Here is a 12,259-nt window from a genome sequence, read left to right on the forward strand (position 1 = left end):
TTCAAAGCAAGACATTATGTAAGGATGCCTTACATAGCAGAATAGCACATCATTGAAGACTGAAGGTATTTGTTGCATTTCTACTTTGAATGCATATTATAGCATGTACAATGTACTTGGCAAACTGTGAAATACCAGTCGTTCGTGGACGCATTGGTTTTTTTTTAAACCACCATGTCACTTTAATACAAATGACCTTCCTCCGATCATGCGCAGAATCTTCTGATCATGCGCAGAGTGGAACTACGAACTGGCTTATTTCCATCCCCTGTTTTCCACACCCCCTCTCCCCCCCCCCCCTATATCTCTCTTTCTCACATGAGCACGCCTTCACACACACTTCCATAATTACCATTGCGTCGTGCAATCGACTTGTACCAAAATAAGGAAAAGGGATTCAAGATATGCAAGACTGCACCTTTTGGTATTATTTTCATCTAAAAATGCCAATTTGCTCCATGAAATGTGCAACATTTTTTAAATTTTAGGGTGACAAAATTGCTGCGTTAAAAAGATGTATAATTGCATCATTCCAAACTGCAACTGCACCCTCAATACTGCAAAAAGCTATTTAGTGTAAAGTTGCTTCCAAAAGGAGGTTCCCAGCGTTGCATTTGAGGTGTGCACAATATTGCACCACTTTTTTTCTTAACGCAATCAGTCTAGTAAAAACAAATTATTTTTCATCTCCTGGATCACTGTTCAACACTTTAAATTATTAGAATCTACCCTACTTCATACTGCCAACAAAAATGGGGAATCCTCCCCAAATAAAAAGTTGTTTTAGAAGAAAAGGAAAAATCGGACAAGTAGACAGGTAAAAGTCTGAACAATCTCGAACTAAACGATAAGAAAGAATATGAATATTGTAAAACATTGGAAATCATTATACCCTTGGAGACTTCAAACTGGCTGCATTGGTGTCATAATAATGTATTAAAGGACCTTTCTTCCTTTTACTCCGATAAATAATTCTAAGATGTCTTTTTTTTTTTTTAGTTTTACTTCAAATTAAATTTTTCGTTCATGAGGACATAAAACAATATCTTACCTTATTGGTTATAATTTTATTACTGCCCCAGGGGAATATGTAGATAACCACATGACGTATGGGACAGCTGTCCCTACCATTTGTCATATTTTACTTGCCCAGTTGCCAATTTTAAATTTACATAAGTCTTAGGGGATATTAATTTTAAAACAGCCATAAATTTCGTGTTAATATTGCTTGTCCGATTAAGTTTAAACGTTCATTATTCTCCTTTTCTTACTTTTCCCCTCTCTCACACAACATTTTAAGACCAAGGTTTGATCCCCCTTTAAACGATATAGCAAATACTCTTCCAAAAATAATTTCTGAACGTAGTAAACATGGTAAAGAGATGGTAATTTATTTAGATACAGCAAGGTAGTGACTACGGATCATTTTATTCATTATAGAATATAATCGTCTTATTTCTATTGTGAGTTCATTTTAATGGTAAAATAACTTTAAAGATATGAGTTTTTGTTGTGGGTAAAATAAACAAGATAATTGATATTAAACTGATATGAAGTAGACGGTATAACATCAGTGTCTCGATTTATATTCCTTTCCAAAACACTTTGTTGTCTTTAAGTACAGCCCCCCCCCCCCCCTCCCCCGTTAAGGGATTTTCTTGTTTCTATTCATAGTAACAACTAATATACTTATTATAATATTCCGTTTATGTGTGGCACTGATTGGACAGTGATTGTAGCTTTGCCAGCAACACGTTAATTCCGCGCTTGGATTCGAACCTACGACCCACTTATTAAAACGTGCACGGTACTAAAAGAGTAAGAACCAATACCACACAATGGGTAAGGTCCCATGTCTACACTTTTTCATGCCTGTAATATACGTACAACAATCTTGTCTTAATTTTTTAAATTCCCATTTACTTATTTTAGGACATGATAGATAAATCATTTGAGTTTGTATTATCAGAGGTTCCGTAGATTGCACGACGTTCATGAAAGTTATTCATTAACACTTTGAATATCTCTACATATTTGACTTGAATTCGTGCTTTAAGCAGAGTGATGTAATGTACTCTATTAAATGTCAATAGGTCACCTTCAAAGAGTCATCATGGCGAATGTGAAAGCAAAAAAAAATATTTGAAAAACGTAGCCTAAACATTTACCTTGGCATTATGCCGTCTGTCAAGTTTGTTATAATAGGCTCCCAACAGCCCAAAGTTTGTATCTATCACATATTTATATCAACGTTCCAATGGAGTTCCTAACAATAATAATGAAGAAGTGAACAAAAAAATTTCTTTGACTCTTTGATGTCAGGGTCTCGTATAGGGCGTACAGGTATTTTTTTTATAGTTTGAAAGCAGGAATGTAAAACCAAATAAAAAGTCAATTCTGTTTCATGTTAAAAGAAATGTCATTTCTGAGATCCCAGGAAGTCAGAAGAAAAACTAAGATGTTGAAAACTTTGTTAAAATGATGTTAACTGAATAAAATCAAATACCCCCTGTTACCCACTAGTATCCACTAATTCTAAAGACTCAGAATGACCAACATCACCAATAGGTTCTATCTGCATTCCTTATATGATTTTAGGTGGTATCGTTGGGCACTTGCGACTTAAAGAATTAGACAGACGAACTTATCAGACCTCGTCGACAGCATCATTCTGTATCGAGCGCAATGTTGTCCAAACTCATCGTGTTCAACTGTATCAAAGGAATCCTATCAAAAATATACCTAGATATAAATTTTGCTATCCCTCAGACCTGTCCTGTGTTGAGATCCTTTGCTTTCGGCATCCAAGGGCAGTCACAGTACTCTAAACTCGTCGGACTTGGAGAGTTATGGAAGCTCAAACTTGTTATCGATCCACAATATCATGACGGTCGTCATCGGCCTATCAAACGACCTCTGAATGCAGTTCATTGAGGTAAAATGAAGGTATGTGGTTGAAATGGTTCCCCCTTCCCCATTCATGTGACATTTTCGTTAATCCATCTTGACTTGATGATTGCCGTTCATTTCCTTCGAATACCGATATTTCGAGGTATCTTTCTTGGGAGACGGCGCCAGATAAGTTTTAAAAAAGAATTGTGCAAAAAGCACAAAATAGCTGAAGTACATGGCAAGCGACCAGGCGACATTTTGGTACGTCGTATCGCAACGCGTTCCCGAGTTAAGTTGTAAAAGCGCGTAGATGTTGACGACGCATCCAATCACCATTTGAATAAGCTGCATAAGAGTGATAGAAATATTGACTTGGCGCGGGATTTTGACGACGCCAGATGCTCGTAGGGCGTAGTAACTGTACATGACGGCGTGTACTGTAAAGTTGGCCACGATGAAATAACGAGCAGGAGCGATTTGATCACGATACGAGTACCACGAGTAGATGAGGACCGTGATGTGATGATACCAATGAAGGAAAATCAACTTTTGTTTCCTAAGTACGATGAAAACAGTATCACCAAGTTCAGGGGCTTTGCTCATTATGAAGAGCCATGTCCAGAGTCCGATACGGCCGTCGAAGATGGTTGCATCGCATATCGAGCCATGCCATCCAGTTCGGGTTACGTAATCCACGAGGTCGCCAATGGTGGTCACTGCACCGATGATGCTGAAGATGGCCAAGCAGCCGGACCAAATAGTGAGGGCTCCGCGGAGGTCAAACTTTGGCCGATTCTCCATCCATGCCCGACAGGCGAAGACACCGACGAAGTAGATGACGGAGAAGGCGCAAGAAAGCCACCAGTTATGAGCGAACCACACATGTTGCTTCTCAGCATCGAAATTTTCCTCTAAATGTTTCATAAAAGGCAGAGACATGTTGTAAAACGATGTAATAGTGTTTGAACTTCCTAGGCTGTCAAAATATCCCAAACTGTTGTGAATTTAATAGATGTATCAATTTCCGCGCACAAAATATGGGAGATTAACCACCCGCGAGGATAGCGTCGTTGCTAATGTTTCAGTACGACAAAGTTTTCCTATTTTCTAACCCTTCGACGAACACGATACCGGGCCTATAAGCAAATTCTCACAATCATTGGATATATCTGTTTGTCAGATTTCTTTCATGCTCCATATTATGTAATAGTGTTTGTCGTCTGCTAGAAATGTTGCCGTAGTATGTTTGCATAGCGATCAGGACTATGCGTTCAGCGTACCCCACGGAAAAACTATCTCCGTGATCTAGTTCATGAAATGGGTGGTGCTTGTTGCTGTAGATCAAACCAAGTACAAAATACACACCTTCAATGATAAATAAAACTCCAGTGATTATAAAAGATGATCTCTATGACCAGCTATACGATTGGCTTCAAATATCTTAACAAATTAAGTTGATTCATCTACATGTAAGTTCACGAATACGCTGTCTCACGCATACTGATGGACTTGTCCGAAGTTTGTTGACCTCGTAACGACTTTCGTGCGTTCATTCAAACGGTGATCGCCGTGGTGGAACAAAGAACTTATGTTCCATCGGTCAAGCTCGACCTTTATGAATATACGACAAACTTTATCGTACGATTTGCTTATCATGCCTACTGACTCCTGCTCATGCAGCTGCCCACTAACAATAAAAGAGAGAGAAAAGGGGGTGAATTGGTTAGTCCGTCTTTGTACTGCGCAAGAGAAATTGTTAGCCTTTTGAAATGAATTTAATAATAGTTGAAGGTATACTTCGAAAGAATAAAACGAAATATTTTTTTTCGCGTGGTTTTCAAGGTCGGCCTAATCCAATCGTACTGATAAAATGATAACTACGTGTCAAAGCTTAATTGGTTCGGATAATAGGGGCCAGGCTGTCGAAGGTGTGACGAAAGCGGGGTATTGATCACACCGAGAAGAGCTTTTCGATCATTCTATTTTACTTTGAATATTTTGAAATACTTAAGTATCTTGTATCATTTTGAAAAAACTAAAAGTTTAGGTGCAGTTTCCCCTTCACAATGTACTCGAAATAAAAAAAAATGAATAAATAACATATAGGCTAAGTAAGAATTACGCTTATGGTAACTCTATTTGATCATGGGAACTGACATAATTATGTGACATATGGGGAACCATTGATATATCTATTACCAAACAAAGTACTTAACACGAATTTACCATGGCAAAAATATCATAAGCACAAGCTCTTGATTAAACGAGCACTTATGCGAAAGAATGAATCAATCTAATATCAATGCCAAGTATACTTTCTACAAAGAAAGGGTCGAGGTCAGTGTAATATGATATGTTGTGCATGGTTCCGATTTTCATTCCGAGTGCATGATCTGATCAATATTCTTGAATATTACACTGGTCTTTTTGATTCATGCAAAATTATGCAAATCATTCATGCAAAATATTATTATTCAAAACACTGCATCATAGGGTGTTAGGTCTGAATGGACCGCCGAATTGGAATTAAGAAAGCTTTGCTACCAGTCTACAGAGGAATGTTAACAGGTTAATACATAGGGGAAGGCGGGGTAAGTTGTGACACTTTTTGCATTTTGCATGATAGAATTGATATGACTAGTGATATTGTAGAAATAAGTACCTCGCCTTTAAATATGATTTTTGGGAAATCTTTTTCACCTATATACAACTTTCTACCCCCACACAGGAAGTCGTTGTGACCTTTGAAAAAAACGATGTCAAGTGGCACAACTTGCCCCATCTGTGGGGTAAGTTGTGCCACCTTCTAGGGTAAGTTGAGCCACAAAAACTACATGTACAAAATGAATGAGGGAAGAACCAGCATGTCAATATTTCATTTAAAGTCTTTTCACTTGCTAATTCTCTATAAATACTAACATTCTCTAAAATAGACGGGTCAATATACGACAAAAAATAGCCTTACCCGGAACTAATTGCAACAAATGATTTTTCAACGGTATTTTGTATTATTTGATCTCAGGAATAACATACTAAAAATCTACCAAAATCCGCATCCGGGAAAGTGGTTATTTTCAAGATGGCGTCCACGATGGCCGCCATTCACTGAAAATCGATACAACTGACACATTATCCACCTTAGAATCTTATTTCGGTCCATATTCCATGGTCTGGTGGTACAAAAAATGATTTAGGCTAGAAAGAATTATAAGCACTCCAGGGTACCAGGAAAATCCAAGATGGCGCCCAAATGGCTGCCATGGACTGAAAATCCACAATTCATCTAAGTTTGTTTTTATTCAATGGTTTTAAGGGTGAAATGGTACATTGAAACAAGCTATAAGGACAGCCAGTGGTCTGGTGTGTCCAAAAATCCAAGATGGCTTCCAAAAATGGAGTTTAAAATGGCTGTTGATAATTAAAATGGACATAGTTCATTTCATATCCGCCTGGGACATACGGATTTTGGTGTCTAGACCATGATTTCAATGGTCAAATAAGACATTGGGACAAGTTACAAGGACAGTCAGTGGTCCAGTATGTTAAAAAATCCAAGATGGCTTCCAAAAATGGAGTCGAAAATTGCTGTTGCTACTTAAAAAAAACGACATAGTTTGCTCAATGTCCAGAAATATGATTTTTTTTTTGTCTATACCATGGGTTAAATGGGTCAAATAATACACTGGGACAAGTTACAAGGAAAGTCAGTGGGCTGGCATGTGCAAAAATCCTCAAAGGATTCTAAAAATTGATTCTGAAATGGCTTCTAATATATAAAGCGGACATAGTTCATTTAATTTTGGCCTGGGATATTTGGTTTTGATGTCTAAACCACTGGTTTCAAGGGTCAAATAATATATTAAGATAAGTTACCAGGACAGTCAATGGTCTGATATGTCCAAAAATCGAAGATGGCGTTCAAAAATTGGTTTTAAAAATATGCTGCTGATACTTAAAGCAGACAAAGCTCATTTCATATCGGCCTAAAAATGTGATTTTGGTGTCTAAAACACTGGTTTCAAGGATCAATTAATACATTAGGGCAAGTTACAAGGACAGTCAGTGGCATGGTCGGGCAAAAAACCTAAGTTGGCTTCCAAAAATTGATTCTAAATTGACTGCTGCTACTTAAAACGGACATAGCTTCTTTCATATCGGCATGGGAGATGCGATTTTGGTGTCTAAACCACTGGTTTAAGGGCCAAAATAATACATTAGGACAGGTTTTAAGGCCAGTCAGTGGTCTGGTATGACCAAAAATCCAGTATGGCTTTCAAAACTTGATTCAAAAATGGCTGTTGATACTTAAAAGTGGCATAGCTCGTTTTGAATCCGCCTGTGAGATATGATTTCGGTGTCTAAACTATGGTTTCAAGGGTAAAATTATATATTAGGACAAGACAATGGCAGTCAGTGGTCTAGTATGTCCAAAATTACAAGATGGCTTCCAAAAATGGAGTAAAAAAATGTCTGATGTTGCTTATATAAGGACATAGTTTGTTTAATATCTGTCTGGGGAATATGAGTTTGGTGTTAAAACATGGTTTAGAAGGGTCAAGTAATACACTGGGGTAAGTTAAAAGACCAGTCAGTTGTCTGTATGTTAAAAAATCAAAGATTAATTTTGAAATGGGGTGTAAATTGACTGTTGCTGTTTAAAAGTATGCATAGTTTATTATAAATACACCTTAAAGGTATGGTTTTGCTGTCTATACTAGAGTTTACAGGGTCAAGCAATACATTGGGTTAAGTTGAAAGGGCAGTCAGGTGTCGGGTATGTCCAAAAATCAAAGATGGCTTTAAAAATGGGGGTCTTAAATGACTGCTGTTACTTAAAAGTGGATGTAGAACATTATAAATACACCTTGGGGATATTGTTTTGGTGTCTACACTAGGGTTTCAAGGGCCAAACAATACTTTGGGACTGGTTACCATGATATGCAGCTATCCATTTTGCCTTAAAATCCAAGTTTGCTTTAAAAATGGGTTCTAAAGTGACTACTGTTACATAAAATATCTACCTGTTAGAAATAATCTTGGTGCCTACACTTAAATGCATGGGGACAAGTAATCATATCGTTTCATGAGTTGGTAACAGCACCCATTTTAATGAAATTTTAGAATCCATCATGGATTCTTTGACAAAATGGGGTACTAACCATCCTTGTTACTTGTCCGAATGTATTATTTGACCCTTCATACCACAATTTGGACACCAACATTATTTCTTGCAGATGAATATTGTAGAACTCTGACCACTATTGAATGATATGAGTCGTTTTAGATTCCTTTTTAAAAAAACCCTCTTGTGTTTTAGGCAAACTGGACAACTGCATATCAATGTAACCAGTCCAAACGTATTATTTTACTCATGAAACCATAGTGTGGACACCGAAATCATATCTCCTAGATGGATTTTAAATGAATTATGTCCATTCTTAAAGTAACAGCAGTCATTTTAGACTCCGATTTTGGAAGCTTTCTTAGATTTTCGACATACTGGACCACTTACTGTCCTTGTAACTAATTTTCTGCCTTTGAAACCATGATATAGGCAACAAAATCATATGCCCTTGACGAATAAAACATGAACTATGTTCATTTTTAAATACCATCGCGGTTAATTAATACTATTTTTTTAGCCATCGTGGACTTTTGGACATACGTGACCACCAATCGTCTTTGTAACCTATCCCAATTTATTATTTGACCCATTTAACCAATGGTATAGGCACACAAATCATATTCCCGGATATTGAACAAACTATGTTGGGTTTTTTTAAGTAGCAACAGCATTTTTTACTCCATTTTTGGAAGCCATCTTGGATTTTTTTAACATACCGGACCACTGACTGTCCTTGTAACTTGTCCCAATGTATTATTTGAACATGGTCTAGACACCAAAATCATATCTCTCAGGTGGATATGATATGAGCTATGTCCATTTTAAGGATTAACAGCCATTTTAAACTCAATTTTTGGAAGCCATCTTGGTTTTTTCGACACACCAGACCACTGGCTGTCCTTGTAACTTGTCCCGACGTACTACTTCATCATTAAAACAATCGAATGGAAACCAAATTAAAGCCACTTAGTAAGTACTAGATGAATTGTGGAATTTTTAGACTAGGGTAGCCATTTTGGGCGCCATCTTGGATTTTCCTGGTAGCCTGGAGTGCTAATATGCACTCTAACTTGTATAAATAAATTATTTTACCCATTGGACCATGGAATATGAATCCAAATAGGATTCTAGGGTGAATAATGAGTGAGTCATATCCATTTTTAGTGAATGACGGCCATCTTGGACGCCATCTTGAAAATAACCACTTTCCCGGATGCGGATTTTGGTAGATTTTTAGTATGTTATTCCTGAGGTCAAATAGTACAAAATACCGTTGAAAAATCATTTGTTGCAATTTGTTCCGGGTCAAACCATATATTGACCCGTCTAAAAAGTAAAAAGAACTGTCATGTGAATTTGCTCTTTTCTGCCTGCATATCGATGGATTTTTAAGGTTTGATTGTTTTTTTATTTACATTACCATAAGAATTACCATGGCTCAACTTGCCCCATGTTGGCTGGCTCAACTTACCCCAGTCCGAACTTAATGCGATAATTTCACATCCACACATTTCTTATGCATTCATCATGTAAAAGACTATGACAAGAATGAAGGTCCATACCTGGACTAACAATATTGTTCTTATGTCTTTATTATATGTAAAGACGTGTGTGTGTAAAAAACACTTATCTATTTCACACCCGTTTTTACTTTTTTGGCTGAAATTTGTATTTTTCCCTCTAAAAAAGTACTTTTTGTTTCAAAGGTGAAAACAATGTGGTGGGGTTAAAGGTTATGTAATGGGTCATCAATACATGACACCACCATAATACCTGACTCATTCATTTTTGGCCTGGGGCTGGTGGCTCAACTTGCCCCTATGCTCAACTTACCCCGCCTTCCCCTACTGTTTAAACTTGGTTAATTAACAAGAGGCGATTGTACTAATCTATCAAATCGGATTGAAATTTTGGACTAGGTGCACAAATTCTGAATAAGCTTCCGCTTTCATCTCCAGATAATTTTTTAATGAATTCGTCCAAGATTCTTCCTACCAACAGAGTAACGAAATATTCTTATGACGTTTAGATTCAAAATAATTCTTATTGAAATTGGGCATGTTGGGATGATATTAGCAAATTTTCAGAACAAATCGAATGTTAAAAGAGGGAGGATATACTAGGACCAGTCGGCAAAACATCAAGAAATTGTAATGAAAAAGAGGGTGTAATGTGCAACGGACTATCCAAGCTATGTGGGGAAGTTACAAATTGATACAGAGGTTCGAGTCCTGTTCATGTCTTCCGGATGGTGACGTTAAAGGTCGGTCCCAGACGTAAATAATCATATATGATTAATAAACGTCTGACAAAACTCAAATATACACACACTGAGCTTTCATCTCAGATAATCACATGACCCCAACCCATTCCATATTGGACTATTACTTCTGGAGTTTGAACTAGTCATTAAAACCAAAATCAATTACCATATTCTAATTCTGCCCTCCTCTGGATATGAAGATTGGGAATTCAGATTATCTGTAAGTCCTGGAAGTTGCATCAAATTTTCAGGTATAAAAAACAGGATATTTCTGCCTTCGGGGGCTTCGGGGTTGACATGAAAATACTTAAACCTTCTACGAAACTCATCACTCTGTCTTCCGTCTGTTACAATAAAATGAATAGATTTTTTTCAAAATAAATATCATAAGTTTATGATATTTATTTTGACTTGCAAAAGTAAAATAGTTCACTGTGCACAGTACGTTAACGATTGTCCTATAATTCCCTTTTATCATTTTACGTCAATAATGAAGAAAAGAAGTTGAAATGCGATAAGCGAGGATTGTAATCGGGTATATACTATTTAAATTCTTTGTATAAACCACTTAGCCGGGAACCAAATATATGTATCTTATTTGCAGGTAGATTTGTGTAAAAATAATCACTTATCTGTATCTCACAAACAGTGTAGATATCAAGGGCATATCTGAATATCAAGGGTAAATTCAACTAAAGAACAGCAATTTTTACTACACTTCTAACCAAATGCATTCTTAACATTTTTGTCCATAGGCGGATCCAGGGGGGCGAGAGGCCCGGCAGCCGCCCCCCCCCCCCCCCCACCATTGGCGGAGCAAAAGGAAAAAAGGAGGAAAGAAAGAAAATAAATGGAAAAGAGAGGGGAAAGGTAATTTACTATAACAAGAGGGGATTGTTTCTACTAAATCTATTAAAAGCGATTGAAATTTTGGACTAGGACGGGGCACAAATTCTGAAAAAAAGGGCCAATCGAATGAGTATCCGCTTCCATCTCCGGATGTTTTTTCATAATTCTGTCCTTACTACATTTTCCCACCAACAGGGTAACAAAATATTTTCATGACGTTTAGATTCTAAAGAATTCTTATTAAAATTTGACCAACATAAGGCCTGATGGGAGACGTATCGAAGGAAATTTCATGAAATGAAGTTGTAAATATCAATAAAATTATCATGCCCCTCCCCCCCCCCAAAAAAAAAGAGGGGAATTCGAGAGCGAATTCCCCTCATCCCTCTCCGACGATACGCCAGCGCTATAGCTAAGCTTCATCTCAGGTAATCACATAACCCCAACTCATTTCTTGTTGGACTATTAGTTTTGGAGTTTGAACTAATTATTAAAAACAATATCAATTACCATATTCTAATTCCGCCCCTCCTCTGAATATAAAGATTGAGAATTTAGATATCATAGCCGTTATGGTTATGACATGAATCACTGAAAATATTCTAAGACAAGGCCTGAAAGTTACATTAAATTGGAAGATGTAAAAAGTGAGATATTACTGCTTTCGAAGTTGACATAATACTTAAACCTTCTACGAAACTCATTATACTGTCTTCCATTTGTTACAATAGAATGAATAAAAGTATTTATCAAATAGATATTATAAGTTTGTAGAATTTGCACGTCGAAGGAGCACCACATAGTTCACTGCGGTGCGTTAACGATTGTCCTATAATTCCTTTTATCATTTGTTACGTCAATAATGAAGAAGTTGAAATACGATAGCAGAGGATTGTAATCGCATAAGTACTATTTAAATTCTTTGTAAAACCACTCAGCCGGGAACCAAATATGTGTATCTTATTTGCAGGTAGATTTGTGTAAAAAATAGTCACTTATCTGTACCTCACAAACAATGTAGATGAATATCAAGGGTAGATCTGGATATCAAGGGTAAATTCAACTAAAAAACAGCAATTTTTAGTACTCTTCTTTTATCAAATGCATTATTGCCATCTACCCTCTGTATT

At 36.9% G+C, this 12,259-nt stretch overlaps 1 protein-coding gene across 1 annotated transcript; it reads right to left on the reverse strand.

The window, feature by feature from the left end:
• Window positions 1-2,908: 2,908 nt before the first annotated feature.
• Window positions 2,909-3,918, reverse strand: LOC129269952 (very long chain fatty acid elongase 6-like). Its single transcript, XM_054907392.2, has one exon. It carries the CDS (start codon window positions 3,829-3,831, stop codon window positions 2,995-2,997), a length of 837 nt encoding a protein of 278 aa, XP_054763367.2. The 5' UTR covers window positions 3,832-3,918; the 3' UTR covers window positions 2,909-2,994.
• Between the last annotated feature and the right edge of the window lie 8,341 nt (window positions 3,919-12,259).

This window comes from Lytechinus pictus, chromosome 10, assembly GCF_037042905.1.
Source record: "Lytechinus pictus isolate F3 Inbred chromosome 10, Lp3.0, whole genome shotgun sequence".
Lineage (NCBI taxonomy): Eukaryota > Metazoa > Echinodermata > Echinoidea > Temnopleuroida > Toxopneustidae > Lytechinus > Lytechinus pictus.